Source organism: Mesoplodon bidens (assembly GCF_964165515.1).
Source record: "Mesoplodon bidens genome assembly, chromosome: 1".
Lineage (NCBI taxonomy): Eukaryota > Metazoa > Chordata > Mammalia > Artiodactyla > Ziphiidae > Mesoplodon > Mesoplodon bidens.
This window is the reverse complement of record NC_138176.1, coordinates 72,601,679-72,622,564: the sequence shown is the minus strand read 5'-3', so window position 1 is coordinate 72,622,564 and position 20,886 is coordinate 72,601,679. Positions and strand designations below refer to the sequence as shown.

At 32.8% G+C, this 20,886-nt stretch overlaps 1 protein-coding gene across 2 annotated transcripts in view; it reads right to left on the bottom strand.

The window, feature by feature from the left end:
• Window positions 1–20,886, bottom strand: part of TET2 (tet methylcytosine dioxygenase 2) — a 137,257-nt gene that overhangs the window by 9,595 nt on the left and 106,776 nt on the right. Inside the window, exons 7-8 of one of the 2 annotated variants that reach the window (XM_081251958.1) lie at window positions 10,340–10,490; window positions 8,297–8,386 (exon numbers count right to left, since the gene is read on the bottom strand). In XM_081251958.1, coding sequence (XP_081108084.1) covers window positions 8,297–8,386; window positions 10,340–10,490 — 241 coding nt within the window. Of the gene's footprint in view, window positions 1–8,296; window positions 8,387–10,339; window positions 10,491–13,192; window positions 13,368–20,886 lie in introns of those variants that run through there. The other variant, XM_081251959.1, reaches the window with a different exon arrangement.

Sequence of the window (20,886 nt, the reverse complement as noted above, 5' to 3'; positions counted from 1 at the left end):
CGTGTGTACTGAGCAGGTCAAAAAGGTTCCTTAGTATTATATTTTATATCCCCAAATACAATGGAATGACACAAAATAGAGCAAATGCCTTGACACAGTAAAGTTATTTAATAGTGTTACTGAGACATAATTGACTTACACTTTAAATATATGCTGTTTATTGTACTATATGATTATATATATATACACACACACATACATATACATACATGAAACCACTACCACAATCAAAATAATGTACATATCTATCATTCCCAAAAGTTTCCTCACGCCTCTTTATAATTCATGCTTCCCACTTTGTTCCCAGGCAACTACTGATCTGCTTTCTGTCACTAGAGATTATTGTAGTTTGCATTTTCTAGAATTTTACATAAATAAATCCATTTTGAGTTGATTTTAACATAGGGTGTGAGATTAAGAGTCAAAGAATTTTTTTCCATATGGATATCCAACTGTTTAAACACTGCTGGGTAAAAAGTTTACACTTATCTCATTGAACTGCCTTTGTTGAAAATCAATTGACCATACATGTTGAACCTATTTCCAGACTCTCTATTCTGATCTTTTGTTATGTAATGGTGTGCTGGTGTGTGTGTGTATGTATGTGTGTATATGCCAATAATCAACTGTCTTGATTACTAGTAAATGTGGATTTGTAGTAAATCTTGAAATCAGGGAGTATAGGTATTCAAATTGTTCTTTAAAAAAAAGTTTGATTATTATAGGTTCTCTACATTTCAATTTAATTTAGAATCACCTTGTCAATTCCTTCAGAACACCTGGTGACATTTTGATAGGTCATGTACTGAATCCATTGATTAACTTGGGGAAAACTGAAATCTTAATAATACTTAGTCTTGTGATCCATGAACATGGTATATCATTCCAGTTATTTAGGTCTTTTATAATTTCTCTCAGAAATGTTTTGTAGCTTTCAGTGCACAGGTCTAGTACATTTTTGTCAGATATATATTAAGAATTTCATATTTTTGATGCTATTTTAATTGTTATTGGTTTTCATTTCAATTTTTAATGGTTTATTTCTAGTATACAGAAATACAATCGATTTTTGTATTTTGCAACTGTGCTAAACCATTTATTAGTTCTAGGAGGTTTTTTGGTAGACTCTTTGGGACTTTCCACACACATGTTGTCTGCAAATAAGGATAGTTTTATTTCTTCATATTCAATCTGTATCCTTTTTATTTTCTTTTTCTTGCCTATTGCATGGTCTAAAATTTCCAGTTAGATGTTAAATAGAATAAGATACAAGGATATATTATACAGCACAAGGAATATAGCCAACATTTTATAATAATTATAAATGGAGTATAATCTTTAACAATTGAGAATCATTCTGTTGTACATGCAAAACATATAATATTGTAAATCAACTATACCTCAATTAAAAAAATTAGGTTGCCACAAAAAGCTTGCTGGCAAGATGAGAACTATTCTTGAAAACATCCCTTGAATTTTCTTAAGAAAACATTCATTTGATAAAGAGTAAAAAGTTTTTATTTTTATTATTGTATGACAATTGTATATTAAATTTATGTTTATAAATATGGCACAGAGAATATCTTCAACAAATAGTAAAACCTACTTGAGAAGATAAAAAAAATGTTAACTAGAAGTGGTGAGAATGGACATGCTTTTCTTGTTCCCAATGTATAATGTGTTTTAAAAAATTTTTTAGCTTTCCATTTACTGAGTTTTCACAGATGGCAAAGCCTACCTTAGGTAATAGGCATGATCCCATCACAATAAAATAGCATTAAAAAGTTTCATGTCACAAAACGGAGCAAGGAAATTACAGTTCCACCTAGCTGAGCAAGTTAAGGAATGAAATGCTTCTTTAACTTGCTGCTTTACCATAAAAACACTAAACAGTTTAGTTCTTTCACCATTATGTGTGATGTTAGTTTTAGGCTTTTCATCTATGCCCTTTATCAGTCTGAGAAAGTTTCCTTCTATAGATGTTAAATTTTGTCAAATGCTTTTTCTCTATCTATTGAGATAGTTTTCCCCATTATGTTGGTTAATATGGTGAATCACATTGATTGATCTTTGAGTGTTAAATGAACCAGCTGCTCCTGAAATAAACTCCATTTGATCATAATATATTATCCCTTTTACACATCGTTGGATGTATTTAGATGAAATTTTGTTAAGAATTTTCACATCAGTATTCATGAACATCATTGGACTTTATTTTTTCTTTAATGCCCTTGTCTGATTTTAGTACCAGGATATTTCCAGCCTCACAGAATGAGTTGGGAAGTATTTACTCCTTTGCTACTGTCTAGAAGAGTTTCCATTGAACTATTCTTCCTTTCTTAAATAATGAGTGAAATTTGGAAGGGAAATCATCTGGGCCTGGAATTTTCTTTTTGGGAAAGTTTTTAATTACAAATTCAAATTTTTAATAGATATAGAACTATTCATGGTATTTTTTCTTTAGTAAGCTTCGGTAATTTGTGTCTTTCAAGGACTTTGCCCATTTCATCTAAGTCATTTAATTTATTTTCATAAAGTTTTAATAATGTTTTCATTATTATTCTTTTACTGTCTGTAGGATATGTAATGGTGTCTCATCTTTAATTCTTGATATTGACAATTTGTACCTTCTCATTTTTTCTTGAACAAATTGACTAAAAGTATTAGCTTTTGATTTCACTGATATATTCTGTTTTCTGTATTCTATTTCATTGATTTCTGTTCTTACCTTTAGTTTTTCCTTCCTTCTGCCTTTTATATGGCTAAAATTGCTCTTTTTCCAAGCTTCATAGGATATAAACATAGATCATTGATTTGAGACTTTATATAACATTTCTGATATAAATGTTCAATGCTATAAATCTTTCCCTAAGTAAGCTTCATAGCTGCATCCCATAAATTTCAATGTCACATCTTCATTTCATTCAGTTTGAAATACTTTCTCCCTTGTGATTTATTCTTTGGCCCATAGGTCATTTAGAAATAAGTTGCTAAGTTTCCAGATATTTAGGGATTTTGTAGGTATCCTTCTGGTACAGATTTTCAATTTAATTTCATTGTGATCAGAGAACATATTTTGTGGCTTTTAAATTTATCAATACTTGTTTCATGACCCAGAATATAAACTATCTTGGTAAATCATCCTTGTATATTTGAAAATAATGTTAATTCTGTCATTGCATGGGGAGTTCTATACATAACATCAATTTCGTTAAAAGTGTTGTTCAAGTCTTCTGTCCCCTTACTAATTTTCTGTCTACTTGTTCTAATGGTTTGAGAGAGATATATTGAAAACTGACTGTATCTGTAGCTTTGTTTTTTTTAGTTGTATCAGTTTTTGTTTAATAAAATTTAAAACTATTATTAGATGCATAGTTAGGATTATCATATTCTCTTGCTAAACTGACCTTTTTATCATTGTAAAATGATCCTCTTTATAATATTCTTTGCTATGAAATCTACTTTGCTATTAACATCACTCCAGCTTTCTCTTGGTTGACATTAGCACGGTATTTCTTGGTTCTTGCTTTTTTAAATATCACAATTGTTCTTTATCAATGTGATTATTCAATATAACAAGCTCTGCCTTTTAATTGGGAGTGTTAAAAAAATTTACATTTAATGTGGTTTTTGATATGGCTGGGATTAAATATACCATTTGCTATTTGTTTTGTATTTGTTTTAGCTTTCTTTTAGTTCCATATTTTAAAATATGTTTTGGGATAAATTCCATTCTCATCTCTTTACTGGGGGATTAGTTATACATTTCTTGTTAGTGGCTGCCTGCTTTAAGGTTTACAGTGTAGTGTACAACCTATATTCAAGTAATATACCATTCCATCCGTATATAACATAAGAATCTTACAACAGTATACTTCCAATCCCCAAGCCTCTGTGCTACTTTTACATGTTATAAACCTTAAATTACATTTTTAATGTATTTTAAAATAACTATCTTGTAAAGAAATTTTTTAAATAAGGGGAAAAAGTCCTTTTACTTGCATATCTACTATTTATGATGTTTTCATTCCTTTTTGCCAATCCAGATTTCTATCATATCATTTTTCTTTCTATCAGAGGGCTTCCTTTAACATTTTTGAAGTTTTAGTCTGTCGGTGGTAGTAAATTATTTATTTCAGCTTTTGTATGCCTGAAAAAAAAAATCTTTATTTATTTATTTTTTTTCGGTACGTGGGCCTCTCACTGTTGTGGCCTCTCCTGTTGCGGAGCACAGGCTCCGGACGCGCAGGCTCAGCGGCCATGGCTCATGGGCCCAGCCACTCCGTGGCATGTGGGATCTTCCCAGACCGGGACACGAACCTGTGTCCCCTGCATCGGCAGGCGGACTCTCAACCACTGTGTCACCAGGGAAGCCCCCAAAATCTTTATTTTTGCCTTCACTTTTGAGAGTTGTTTTTACTGGTTATAGATTTCTAGATTGGTAGTCTTTTTTTTTTCTTTCTGTACTTTAAGGATGTTTTTCCTCTTTTTTCTTGCATCTTTCTCAGACTTTAAGTCTTATGTGTCTATTATCCATTTTTTCCCTATAAGTAATGTCTTTTTTCCCCCATCTACTTTTCACATTTTCTCTTAATCACTGTAAGCAAATTGATTTTAATGTGATTTTATATAGTTTCTTCATATCTCCCCCCCACCCCCCACCATTTGGGGCTTGCTGAGCTTCTGGGATTGATGGGTTTATAGTTTTGAACAAATTTGAAAAATAATTGGCCATTATATTTAAAAATATTTTTCTGTCCTCCTTTTGGGACTCTAATTACACATATATTAGTGTAATAATATTGTGCGATGCTGTGATCTAGTTAGCTTTATTCTGTTCCTTGAATAAAAATGTATACAAAATCTAGCTGGTCCTTAGACTCATGCCATCTCATAAGAAATACCATGCAGGGGTCTGTGAATGGATTACTGGAAATTTATCTCTATGTCTGGAAGACAGTTCTAAGTGCATGGCTTTCTGATGGTGTAAATCTGTGCTGTTCAATACGGCAGCTACTAGCCACATGTAGCAATTTAAATTTAAATTAATTAAAATGAAAAGTTCATTAACTCAATTGCACTAACCACATATCAAGTGTTCAGTAACCACATGTGGCTAGTAACTACCGTCCTGAACAGTGTAGACAGAAAATATTTCCATTGTCAAAGAAAGTTTTCTTGGTTTAAAATGTCATCTCCACACATGACGAAAGCACATGATTTTGAGATTTGAGCCTGCTAATTCAGTCCTAAAGTTTAATGGTAAGATAACCATAGAAAAGATAGAGAAATATAACTCTACTGATAGACATAAAGGCTATTTAAGTTAAGAAAACCTATATTCTAATTCCATGGAGCTGACAGAAGAAATGCTGTGAAGACCCAATGAAGCTTAACTTCAGCAATAAGACTTTATGAAATCAAGGAACAAAGCAAAGAAGAACATTCATATATGAGAAATAAAGGTACTATATTCAGTTGGGGGAAGGAGGCAAATACTAAATAGTAGACTTCCACAGCACCTATAACCTTGATGTGTTATGTATACTGTAGGAAAAGATCACATGGCTGTTTTCTGGGGTCTCTAAACCATGTTAAAACATATGGATAAACTTTCCAGTAGTACCTACCATGCAATATAAAAAACACCTTATTCATTCTTAGCCATTAGTTGATTTAGTTTATATAGACATTACATTTATTTTTTAATGTATGAATGTATGTATGTATTTAAATTTTATTTTATTGTGGTAAGAACACTTAACATGAGAGCTACACTTTTAACAAATTTTTAAATGTACGTTATCATTGAGTATAGGTACGCTTGTACAGCAGATCTGTAGACCTTATTCATCTTGCTTAACTGAAACTTCATGCCAATTGTTTAGTATATCTATCTACACATTTACTCATATACAAATATTAAAACACATCTAAGGAATTACACCTAATCATCTTGTTATAACTTAAAAACTTGGGGGTACCTTCATATTTTAGATATTCCAGGTTCAGGAAATGCATAAAATACTCCAAACAAAAAGTAATAGTGTAGAATATAAATGCTTAGATAATCAAGTTTGTATGACAGTCTATAATAGGAATCAAAGGAGTAAGAACATCAATGCTTGTTCTTCTGTCCCTTTCCCCAGTTAAAGCCATTTGATTAATATCCCCTATAAAAAATTCACTCAACAGAAAATCGCCAAACTTGAAATCTAGCAACACAGACTCAATTTATTTTCTTTTTATAGCTTGATTTATTATTTTGCTCACCAGAATTATTTTACAACGGTAGCAAACCATTCCTTATACTTTTCTGTGACACTGATTAAAATAGGTAAGGTTGTAAAAATAACAGTATTAATCCCACTGTTATTAATAGCATTTAAAATAATTTTCATAGACATTAACATATATCTAAATATCTAGGTTGTGACATAGAACAACTTATAAAGAGACAGTCATTATTGAAGTTGCCTCCTTTGCTCCCACTTAAAAAGAAAAAAAAGAAGAATTGAGGTTTGGGGAAAACATTAAAGTCTACAATGGAAACAAGAGTAGCTAAATTGTTGACTAGAATTGGTGCCCTGTCTCTGCTATGTAGACTAATCTAGTCCCCTTAGAGTCTTTAACATTATTAAGTAAATGACAATGTTTGCAAAATGTGTCACACTTCATGCTTTCCCGTATCCATGCTGCTGTGTACTCTGCTCTGAATACCTTCTCATCACCTCAAGCTTTCCTCCATCTATCAATCTTCCTCTTAAATCTTTAACCTCTCCTATTCCATTGCTCCTACCCCCAGTCCTTCCTTCACTGGTTTCCCTTCCCCCACTCACCCCTAAAATGTTAAATATTAAAATCATTAGCCCCTTCTCCTCTTTGTAATCTTCACTCTGAAAAACTGTATTTACTACTAACTACTTCCTGCATTTTGATAACTCCCAAATCACAGTGCTAACCTGGATTTTTCTCCCGATTTTTCTTTTAATTATCCTAGAAGTATGTCAAACCTAGCATGTCCAAAATGAAATTTGTCATCTTCTCCTTATCTCCTCCAAACTTACTTTTCCCCACTGATTCCTAATACTAATAGAACCACCTGTCCAAGTCAGAAATTTGGTGGACCCTCAAATTCTCTTTTGCTCATTCTCAAATCTGATTGGTCACTAAGTTTATAAGTTCCACCAAATATTTCACATACTTATTTCATTTTCTCTATCACTACTGCTATTTCATTAAATCAGGACCTTAACGTCTCTTGCCCAGTGATTGCAATAGCTTACTTCTCTAATTTAATCTTCTATAATCTAAGCTGTATTTCATTTATTTGGCTTCAGTGACCTTTTCAAGTTAAATCACTTCACCCTCACCATCCCCAATATACACTTAGAACATCCCAGTGGTAGGCCTCTTACCTATATGATAAAGTTCAAAGATCTTTGTATGGCCTCCAAGGCCATTTGTGACCTTACATCTCTACTTTCAGGGAGAACCTTTTTGTTCCTTCAGAAATGTGCATAATTCCAGCACAGCTGTTATCATGTTTTTCTATAGCTGGCATTTTACGTATCTCTGTCTCCTCTAAGGAAGGAGTTTTGTAAAGACAGAGAATCTGCACTGCTCATCTTAATGTCCACAGTGACTAAACACAGCATCTGGTTCATAACAGGCTTTCACTTAGTGCTTTTGCTGTTGATGTTATTGAAACAGTGTAGACTTTACGGTCTTTTGCCTCCTTCACGAGCATTTCTGAACAAATCACCTGGCCTTCCATATAGGTATAACCGAGCACACACTTAGAAAATAGGAAAGGAAAAAGAAAAGGGAAAAATCTAGCAAAATCTGACATATCTCGACACATGTATATACACTTATAAAGTAGCTTTACATTTACATAGCTTTACATGTATAGACTTGCTGTGGAAACACTTAACAGGTGGTTAGAACCTATAGTATGAGCCATATAATTGCAATTAATCACTAAAGTCTGCTTACAGAGATAAAATTATCCATATGAGGACAAGATTAGTAGGTAAAACAGCTTGTGAGCCTTAAAAGCTCATTATCTTTACAGATTAAAAGACCAAAAATACACTTTTGGATGGTGTAATTTTCATATATCAAACATTCATATATCAAAAACAGAACACTGCAGTGGTTTCAACAATTAGGAAGAGAAAAAGTTAGAAAAATAAAGGAAAATCGTTGCTTCAAAAATATTTTTGGAAAGATAGGCCATCAATAATGAGTAAGTAAAGTGTTCTAATCATTGTCAATAACTGTTTAAACTTACCTGGTTATTATATGCATCAGGTGCAAGTTTCTTGTATGTTGGTGCCATAAGAGTGGACAGGTTTTGTAAATGAGACTCCAGTTTCTCTTCCTGTATAAAATGAATAATTCTACACATTAAATTCTAAATCCATTCTATTCATATATGAGAGAGGCTATCAATTAGATTTTTTCCCCTACATCTTAGATCCAAATCACAAATATATACCATCTCATTAAATATCGGCTTGGCCAAAAAGTTTGTTCGGGGTTTTCCCATAACATTGGCCAACCCAATAACTAAATATCATCTTAACGTGACTATTTCTAAGTGAAAAGCATAGACCATATAGACCTATTTTTGTATGTGCTGTTAAATGTCTAGCTCTTTGGTATTTACATGAGAGTAATCAATTTTCTACTTTGCATGCAGATATTTGGCATTTTATTAATATAAGTCTATGCTGGTAGTAGGATTCGGAGAATGAAGCCATACAGTCTTTAAAGGGTCACATTCTCTATTCTTCTCCAATTAGTGGCCGAGGAAGATGAGCTATTGAAAGGATTTGTTTGGTTTAATCTATTTCTAATCTTTATATTTTAAATGTTTATAAAAAATAGCATTACAAAATTTGAAATGATCACTCCATAGAACTAAAAATTACTATGTGATTCAAATATGAATAAAACTCTAAGAACTATAATGTGGTATATATGAAAAACTTTGTAAAGTTTACTTGAGAGGAAAAATGTTCAGGTATATTCACGCCCACCCCCAAGCAAAGAATGTGCTTTTTCAAATGGTAGGGGACAATACTCAGTTGCTCTATTCATACTTAGAAGTTCTCATTTCACATTGATATTTCTCTAAAAACCTTTGGAGATGTAAGCAGCTGGCAGAGGTATACTTGCTTGCATTTTAGAAGGTGAGGAGGTTTCTGACTGGAGTCCTCCTAACAGAGGGAGGATGTCACTAGCCATCCCCTGCATTTGTTTACATGAAACACAGAGTGATAAACATTTATGAAGTAGTGGAGAAAATGCTCTCCAGTGTGAAAATTGAAAGTGTAAGACAGCAGGCAAAATTACTATTCATTAGGTTTATTAAATATTTGTGTTTTCTTATGCAAAGAGGCTATCTAGCACATTAATACAGCTTATTAAAATGTTATGATTCTATGAAAAATTTATATCATGACTTGAAGAGCTTTTGCACTTATTAAACTTCCACTTACTATGATAGTCACAAATAATAAAGTCTAACAAATTTTTCAAAGGGACATATAAAAATTATTACATCAATAGTATAATTGCATATTTCAATTGCATTTAAAATTTGAAAGAAAATTATAACATGTATAGATTTACTAAAAATTTGATCATATATGAATGCTAAATATACTGAGGTTTTCTGATTATTCAATTAGCATACTCTAGAATACATGCTACACAAAAGTTGTTAAACGTGATACCAATCTATAAGTTATATTTTGAGAAATATATTTTCTAGAGAAGGACAAAAACCAGTGATGTCAATGAGAAATCAATGTTCATTTATTTCAACTACACCTTTATATTAAAATCTAAATATGTTTTAGTTACTTGAATGCATTTATTATAGTAACATTAAGCCATCAAATCTCATGGGTTGAAAATGTGACTAGAAATGGACTTTTATGAATGTGGCAGTCACGAACATGATTTCTATAATTCAGGTTCAAAAGATGAAAGTTCTAACACTGAAGTGGTAATATTTAGTTTTAATATGCAAATGACAGCTGTGTGAAACTCTGGAGTTTACATAAAAGACAAAGAATAAGTGTAAAAGGCCATAAGTATAGTTTATGTTGATCAAACTTTATTACTTTAGTATCACATGGTTATTATGCTAATTTTATAAAATATTATTATGTGTGTCTACAGTTTAGCCAAAATTTTACTGATCTATCTCTGAGATGAAATTCTCTGTTAATGAGAGTTTGAGTATATTATATTGTTCACTTCATCTGTGCTCATCAATTCTCCATGAAAAATAAACAGATTATACATCAGGAAGTAAACAAACCTCTTTTGGGTCATCCCCAAGCAGCTTAAATTTTCTTGGGATCTTGCTTCTGGCAAACTTACATCCATTGTAGTACATGCTCCATGAACAACCAAAAGAAAAGGAGGCACCACAGGTCTCTGGGTCCAGCCCCTGACAGGCACACGTTCTCCTGAGAAATCAAGAACCAAGTTCATGACTATGGATAGCACTGTCCAGGCTATCAATCTCATATTCTGGGTGTCTACATTCCAAAATGAATGCAAATTAGTTTTGAAAGAAGTCTAACTCTACATTAAGCTGTGCCACAATCACATTAGAAAATAACTATTTCGATTGACTTTAAAAGACAACTTGAACAAACATTTTATTGTAGTATAATACACACAGAGAAAGTACACATAATTTTATAGCTTCTAATCACTCACAAATGAAACATACACAAGTGAGTGTCACTTAAACTAAGAAACAAAACATATACTTGCACCCCTAAATCCTATCTTATATTTCCTTCCAGGCATTGTCCTCCTAACAGTAACTTCTATCAGAAGAGATTAGCTCTGCCTACTTTTATCCTATATAAAATATACTATATTCCTACTGAATATAGTGTGTATGTATGTATGTGTGTGTATATATATGCCTATTTTTATACTATATATACCATAAACCTACTGTGTGTATGTGTGTATATAAATGTGTGTGTATATATATAGTTTTGCCCATTTTTATACAATGTATAGTATAGTACACACACATATATGTATAGTTTTGACTATTTTTATACTACATATAGTATGCTATATATTTCTATACTGTAGTATAAAAATAGGCAAAACTGTATGTGTGTGTGTATATATATGTACACATATACATACACACATACATAATATACACATGTATATGCAATTATCTAGTATAAGCTTATTTGTGTCTTGCTTCTTTTCTTCAACATTGTTTGGAATATCCATCCACAGTGTTGCATGTAGTTATACTTTATATTGATGTATTTATTCACTTGGTACAGTTTCTATTATATGGATATGCCACAAATTAATCGTTCCACCATTGATGGGCATTTGAGTGCTTTCTAGTTTTTGGCTAAAATACAGTATTGTGACTTCACATCCTAAGTCAGTTATATCCTAAGGGCAATAAACAGAAACCAAAAATTAAAAACAGGATAAAACAACCCACTAGTTAAACTATATTCAGTAGGTATTTTTTCACAGCTGTATTGAGGTATAATTGACAAAACTAAGATATTTAAAGTATACAACGTGATGATTTGATATAAGCATATATTATGAAAGGATTTTCCCATCAAGTTAATTAACACATCTATCACCTCACATATTTTTTTTCTTGCAATGAACATTTAAGTTCAACTCTTTTAGCAAATTTCAGTTATGTAGTAAGGTGTTATCAACTATAGTCATTAGATCCTCAGACCTTACTCATTTTATAATTGAAAGATTATATATACCCTTTTACCAACCTCTCCCTATTTCCCTCATCCCCAAGCCTCTCACAACTTTTCTACTCTGTTTCTGTGAGTTTGACTTTTGTTTTTTGTTTTTGATTCCACATAAAAGTAATATCAGGTATCTGTCTTTCTCTGTCTGGCTTATTTCACTTAGTATAATCCCCTCCAGATTCATCCATGTTGTCGAAAATGGCAGGATTTCCTTTTTTAAAAGCTGAATAATATTCCTCTGTGTGTGTTCACAAACCACATCTTTATCCATTTATCCATTGATGGACACTTAGGTTGTCTCCACACCTTGGTTACTGTGAATAATGCTGCAACTGGAATGCAGATATCCCTTTGAGATAATGATTTCATTTCCTTTGGATACATGTTAAGAAGTGGATTGTTTGTTTATGTATGGCTCTCCTGACCTCATTGGACAGCAGTAGTCTTATTTGTAGTAATGATATTATTTTGAAATTACTTATGTATGTTGTGACATGAAGAAATCATTGTTAATGTCAAAAAATAAGAATTTCAGTGTAAGATGAAATAAGTCTAAAGATAAGTAAATACCCTGTAAAATCCTATGAACAAGAAATAGTATGAACTCACGATATGAATTAAAAAGCTCAAATTTTCTTTTTCAAAAAAAAATTACTTCCTATATCAGCCCACTGAAAATGCCTAAAGTAACAATATCTTTGTAGCAATGGGCACATCTGGACACATACTGTGACCTCTAAATATCATTTCTCATAGAAATGAATGTAAGTTAAAATCCATGAGGTTTTTTTTTTTTTCAAATGAGTTAATAATGATACCAAAAAGAAAGAACAAACTAAGTGATCATTTTTGGATGGTTACAAAGGCACCAAATCACTATTTTGAAATTTCACAACTAAAAATACTTACCATGCATTATTCTGTCATTTGTTTACAAACTATATTTAATGGTAACCAAACAGTTGATAATGAAAAGTTCTTTAAAGAATTCCGTCTAATAAATGCAGAAGGAATGTTATAATTAGAAGTTATAATTTTACAGATGTCAGCAAAACGGCAGAATAAGGATCTCTGAAAATACCCTCCTCCACAAAAGCAAAAAGAAACCTGGTAAATATTGTCAGAATCAACTCTTCAGAAATATGGAAATTAACAAAAGACTTGCAACAGTCCAGGAAGCATTTCTTCAAGAAAGGCAATGAAATTTTGGTAAGAAGCTAAGCTTTACAGTGTTTTAACTTGCCTTATTTCCACTGTCCCCAGAACTCCACGACACCCTTGAAAACCAACAGCCCACATTTATGGTGAAAATCAGCAGGCTGGCAACCACTGGAGAGGGCAGAATTAGGCTGGATATCCTCCAAAGCCCCATTCCTAGAGAAATGTCATTATTTTACCTATTTGGTAGTTCTCTAGAAGACACCACTGGCAAGGCTTTCTTCATTTGATCTGACTTGGAGTTCACCTATTGTATATAGCCTTTTCCCCACTGGAGATATTTGTTGAAAATAGTCAGAGGCAATTGTTGAACATTGCAGCTGCCTGAGGTCTTGGTAGACAAAACTAGCTAGACTGACCAAGAAAAAGAGAGAAGACCCAAATTACTAAAAAATTAGAAATGAAACAGAGGATACTACCAATGACCTTATAAAAAGCATTATAAGGGAATACTATAAAAATGATCTATCAACAGGTTAGATAACTTGATGAAATGGACAAATTCCCAGAAAGCACAAACTACTGAAACTGACTCAAGAAGAAATAGAAAATCTGAATAGACCTATAACAAAAAGACTGAATTAGTAATCAAAAAACTTCCCACAAGGATAAGCCCAGGAGTAAATGATTTTGCTGGTGAATTCCACTGAACATTTAAAAAATTAGCCCCAATCCTTTACAAATTCTTCCAAATAAATAAGAGGGAACCCTTTTCAATGTATTCTATGAATCCAGTATTACCCTGAAACCAAAAACAAAGACATCACAAGAAAACTATAGACCAATATCCTTTATCAATATAGATGAAAAAATCCTCAATAAGATACTAGCAAATGGAATCCAGCAACATATACAAAAAGTATACATTACGGTCAAGTAATATCTATCCCAGAAATGCAATGTTGGTCCAATGTATAAAAATCAATCAATATGAAATACCACATTAACAAAGTGAAATGCAGAAAAAGCATTTGAGAAAAGTACAACACCCTTTAATGATAAAAATACTCAACCTAAGAATAGAAAAAACATCTTCCTCAACCTGACAAAGAACATTTACAAAAACCCTACATTTAGCATCATACCTAATGGTGAAAAGCTGAAAGAAATCAGAGACAAGCAATAGCTGCTTGCTGTTGCTAATTCTGTTCAATATCTACTGTAGGTTCTAGCCAGGGAAATTATGCAAAAGGATCAAAAAAAAAAAGAAAAAAGTAGACAACTAGATTGGAAATGAAGAAATTAAGCTATCTCTATTTGTAGATGACATGATTTTGTATGTATAAATCCTAAGGAACCCACCAAAAAAATGTGGCACTAATAAACTAGTTAAATAAGCTTGTAGGATATAAGATTAATATATAAAACCCAATTGTGCAAGTGTATCCTGGCAATGAACAATCCCCCCAAAAATCAAAACAATTCTACTTAAAACAGCATCAAAAAGAATAAAATATTTAGAAATTTGACAAAAGATGTGTAGGACTTGTACACTGAAAACTATAAAACATCACTGAAAGAAATTAAAAACTTAAATAAATGTAAAGACATCCTGTGCTAATAAATAGGAAGACTTAATATTGTTAAGATGTCAACACTTCCCAATTAATTTCCTGACTCAACAGAACCTCTGTCAAAATCCCAGATGGGGAAATTATTAAGTTAATCCTATAATTCATAGGGACATGAAAAGGACCCAGAGTATCCTGTAGGGTACTGTAAGGATTCTGTAAAAGAAAAACAGTTGGAAGATTTATACATATCAATTTCAAAAGTTACTACAGCAACTACAGCAATCAACAACATGTAGTACTGGCGTAAGGATAGATATGTAAATTAATGGAATAGAAGAATCCTGAAATGACACATACATCTTTGTCAATTAATTTTCAACTAGAATGAGAAGACCATTCAATATGGAAAAAACAGTCTCTTCAACAAATGGTGTTGAGACAACTGGATAGTCACATGCAAAAAAATGAAGTTGAACTCTTATCTCACATCATAACAGTGATCAAAGACCTAAATGGAAGAGCTAAAACTATAATACTCTGGGAAGAAAACATTGGGGTAAATCTTTAATACCCTGGATTAGGCAATGATTTCTTAGATATGACACTGAAAGTACAAGCAGTTAATTTAAAAAAACTGACTTCATCGAAATTAAAAACTTTTGTGCTTCAAGGATATCATCAAATGAAGAGACAACCTACAGAATGAGAAAATATCTGCAAACCATATATCTGATGAGTTCTAGTATCCAGAATATATAAAGAACTCTTATAACTCAAAAACAATTAATTTAAAAAGGAGCAAAGATTTAAGAAAGGATTTCTTCAAAGAAGATATATGAATAGCCAATAGCAAATGAAATAATGACTAACATCATTACTCATTAGGGAAATGCAAATCAAAACCATGAGATACACATTATACCCAATGGAAGGGGTATAATAAATAAAATAAATAAATAAATAAATAAATAAAGGCAGCCAATAAGTAGTTTTGGTGAAAATGTGGAAACATCAGAACCTCCATATATTGTTGGTAGGCATGAAGAGTGGTGCAGCTGTTTTGGAAAACAGTTTGGCAGTTCCTCAAAAAGTTACACGTAGTTACCATACGACCAAAATTGTCACTCCTAGGTATACACCCAAGAGAACTGAAGAAAATATGTCTATACAGAAACCTGTACAGAGATATTCATAGCAGCATCATTCATAATAGCCAATAAGTGGAAATAACTAAAATGTCCATGAACTGATGAACAAAGAAAATGTGGTACACATATATACAATGGACTATTATTCAGCCATAAAAAGGAATAAAGTACTGGTTAATGTTATGACATGACTAAACTTTAAAACATTATAAAGACCTAGGAATAAAATATGTAGGAATAAATTTACCTAAGGAGGCAAAAGACCTGTACTCAGAAAACTATAAGAAGCTGATGAAAGAAATCAAAGATAATACAAACAGATGGAGAGATATACCATGTTCTTGGATTGGAAGAATCAATATTGCGAAAATGACTATACTACCCAAGGCAATCAACAGATTCAATGCAATCCCTATCAAATTACCAATGGCATTTTCCACAGAACTAGAACAAAATAAAATCTGTATGGAAACACAGAAGACCCCGAATAGCCAAAGCAACCCTGAGAAAGAAAAATGAAGCTAGAGGACTCAGACTCCCTGACTTCAGACTATATTACAAAGCTACAGTCATCAAAACAGTTTGGTACTGGCACAGAAACAGAAATATAGATCAATGGAATAGAAATAAACCCATGCACCTATGGCCAATTAATCTATGACAAAGGAGGCAAGAATATACAAAGGAGAAAAGACAGTCTCTTCAATAAGTGGTGCTGGGAAAACTGGAAAGCTACTTGTAAAAGAAGGAAATTAGAACATTCTCTAACACCATACACAGAAATAAACTCAAAATGGATCAAAGACCTAAATGTAAGGCTGGACACTATAAAACTGTTAGAGGAAAACATAGGCAGAACACTCTTTGACATAAATTGCAGCAACATCTTTTTTGATTCACCTCCTAGAGTAATGAAAATAAAAACAAAAATAAACAAATGGGACCTAATTAACTTAAAATCTTGTGCACAGTAAAGGAAGCCATAAACAAAACAAAAAGACAACCCACAGAATGGGAGAAAATACTGATATTTGCAAACAAAGCAAAGACAAGGAATTAACTTTCAAAATATACAAACAACTCATGAAGCTCTATGTCGAAAAAAAATTCAACCAAAAAATGGGCAGAAGATCTAAATAGACATTTCTCCACAGAAGACATACAGATGGCCAAAAAGCACATGAAAAGATGTTCAACATCACTAATTATCAGAGAAATGCAACTCAAAACTACAATGAGATATCACCTCACACAGGTCAGAATGGCCATCATCAAAAAATCTACAAACAATAAATGCTGGAGAGGGTGGGGAGAAAAGGGAACCCTCATACACTGTTGGTGGGAATGTAAATTGGTATAGCCACTATGGAGAACAGTATGGAAGTTCCTTAAAAAACTAAAAATAGAACTACCATATGAGCCAGCGATCACACTCCTTGCATGTATCCAGAGGAAACCATAATTTGAAAAGATACATGCACCCCAGTGTTCACTGCAGCACAATTTACAATAGCCAAGACACAGAAGCAACCTAAATGTCCATCGACAGAGGAATGGATAAAGATGTGGTACATATATACAATGGAATATTACTCAGCCATAAAACAGAACAAAATAATGCCATTTGCAGCAACATGGGTGGACCTAGAGATTATCATGCTAAGTGAAGTAAGTCAGATAAATATCTATGATATCACTCATATGTGGAATATTTAAAAAATGATTTACAAAACAGAAACAAACTCACAGATTTTGAAAACAAACTTTTGGAGACCAAAGGGGAAACGTGGCAGGGGGGAGGGATCAATTAGGAGCTTGGGATGAACATATACACACTACTATATACAAAATGGATAACCAACAAGGATCTACTGTATAGCACAGGAAACTCTATTCAATATGGGAAAAGAATCTGAAAAAGAATGAATAACCTATATGGGAAAAGAACCTGAGAAAGTATGAGTATATGTATATGTATAACTGAATCACTATGCTGTACACCTGAAACTAACACAACACTGGAAATCAACTATACTCCAATAAAATTTAAAAAAATAAAAATAAAAAAATATTATGCTAAGTGAAAGAGGCCAGACAGATTAAATATTTTATGATTCTACTAATATGAAAAGCCCAGAAAAGGCAAATCTATAGAGACAGAATGTTGATTAGTAGTTGCTATTTAGCGGGGGAGGAGAATGGGAAGTGATTGCCTAATGGCTTTGAGGTTTCCTTTTGGAAGCGATGAAAATGTTGTACAACTTTGTGAATATACTAATGCAGTGTATTGTATACTTTAAAAGGGTGAATTTTATGGTATGTGAATTATATAGAAATTGAAAAAACTCACACATAACAAAATGACTTCAAGGTGATTTCCTATATGAAGTGGCTTCTGAAAAGGCACCTTTATTTTTATAGGGGCCTTTCAAATATTGTTAGAATTTTTACATTGCAGCCTAATTTTAACATGGCTCAGAATTTGGCTAACGGTTAAATAACAAATCAGAGAAATTGTAATCAAAATATTTACCTATACAACAGATTTTTAAAAACACTCTCAACCTCTTTGGACTTCTAACTGTTAAAAAAAAAAAAAAAAAGGGACTTCCCTGGTGGCACAGTGGTTAAGAATCTGCCTGCCAATGCAGGAGACACAGGTTTGATCCCTGGTCCGGGAAGATCCCACATGCCGCGGAGCAACTAAGCCTGTGCGCCACAACTACTGAGCCTGAGTGCCACAACTACTGAAGCTGTGTGCCTAGAGCCCGTGCTCCGCAACAAGAGAAGCCACTGCAATAAGAAGCCCACGTACTGCAATGAAGAGTAGCCCCTGCTCACCTCAACTAGAGAAAGCCTGCACACAGCAACGAAGACCCAATGCAGCCAAAAATAATAAATAAGTAAATATTTAAAAAAATAAAATTTAAACTAAAAATTATATCAGCCATTTAAACTTATGCAAGAATAGAAAAACTAGCAAAATTAATGTACATAACAAATTTATACTTTAAAAAATAAGAAAATTATCAATTTGCAAACTAATGGAAACAGGTAATAATCATCGATGGATGTGCTAAACCATTAGGTACGTTTTCTAGTAAACTTTATGATGGGTAGATCAAGCTAACAACTCCTCAACTGAACCCTCATAACATCACTATAAATGGAACAAAGCAGATATTATGTCCCTCTTGATGGGTGTGAAGAACTAAGATTATTTCATCACCACTTATGAAGCATTTTGCTAATATATGCATTCACGTATACACACATATTTAAGTCTCTAACTACCAGAGTACAGAAGATATTGGTGACAGAGTAACAAGTTAAGCAAGTGTGCACAGCCAAATCCAGAATGTGAGAAATGTTACAAAGCAAATCACACAGTCTCTTTAACAAATAAATTCATCAAAAAGAGAGGGGAAACTATAATAAAGTAAAAGAGACTTGTGAATCATATACTTTATCTTACAAACTGGGACACTGTTGAGAGTAAAAGGAAGTTCTATCAATAACTATACTAGACAATAGGCATGAACTGGGACCTACTCAAAACCCTCAATCAAATATAAGATATGGACTTTCTTTTTGTCAATATTTTTTTTACTTTATATATATGTATATCTAATATGTATATATGTATATATGTGTACATTGGAAACAGTATCCAATTAGGGAATTTGAACATGGTCTGAACATTAAATGATATTAAAGAATCACTCAATTTTGAGATGAATGATAATGACACTGTGACTAGGTTTTGTTTATAAAAATAAAAAAAATCCTTGGGCATATACCCTGAGAAAATCAGGATTCAAAAAGACACATGCACCCCAATGTTCACTGCAGCACTATTTACAATAGCCAGGTCATGGAAGCAACCTAAACGCCCATCAACAGAGAAATGAATGGAGAAGATGTGGTACATATATACAATGGAATCTTAGCCATAAGAAGGAACAAAATTGTGCCATTTGCAGCAACATGGATGGACCTAGAGACTGTCATACAGAGTGAAGTAAGTCAGAAAGAGAAAAACAAATATCGTGTATTAATGTGTATAATGTATTAATCGTGCATATATGTGGAATATAGAAAAATGGTACAGATGAACCTCTTTGCAAGGCAGAAATAGAGACACTGACATAGAGAAAAAAAATATGGACACCAAGGTGGGGAAAGAAAGGGTGGGATGAATTGGGAGATTGGGATTGACTTAAATACACTAATATGTATAAAACAGATAACTAATGAGAAACTACTGTATAGCACAGGCAACTCTACTAAGTGCTCTGTGGTGACCCAAACGGGAAGTAAATCCAAAAAAGAGGGGCTATATGTATACATATAGCTGATTGACTTTGCTGTACAGTAGAAACTAACACAACACTGTAAAACAACAAAGTCCTTATCTGTTAGTGATACACACTGAAGTGAACATAGCTTAGATGATATGGCCTCTGTTTTGCTTTAAAACACTGGTGGGGATGGGGTTAGGAAGTGGGGGGGGGCACAGAATATACGGAATAGTATTGGCAAAATGTTGATAAATATACTGCACTCCTCCATTTACGTATATTGGAAAATTTTTATAATATAAAGTTTCTTTAAAAGTTTAATATCACCCAGCATGGCAGAGACATTTCTGGCTTTGACTTCCTTATAATGACAGATACACTCCCATAACCCTTACTTGCCAAAAAATTATTGGCTAGGCTTAGTCATAAAATAAAAATCTCAAAGGGAAATCTTTAAAGGAGAAACAGCTGGCCGGGCTCAAAGGAAATGTAAAAATCCGTTTTGATTTTCCCACTGGAAGATGCTCTCGGAGTTCTTTTCTGGACTCACAGTGGGTGGTTATGGTGCATGTGGGCACTGGGATTTATAAGAACTCAGTGATGAGGGTCCCACAGCTTTGAATATTAAAAATGAGTCAGCAGCCCCAATTTGAGATTACCCTCCATTCTTCACAAAAAAAATCATAATTTTAACTTTTGCCAGAAATAAAACTTATTTTATAGGGTAGAAGAAACTTCAAAAGCTATATCTGAGTGAAGTCTCTATTGCCATTGGTTAAGTGTCTATTTGAATCATGTACCTCAAGTATATTTTTTGTTTTTGGAAACTTGCTCTAAGTATAGGTAGCTCAAAGCTAGAATGTCATCTAAATAACTACTCACTTTACCTTGAAATTATAGACGAAGTTAA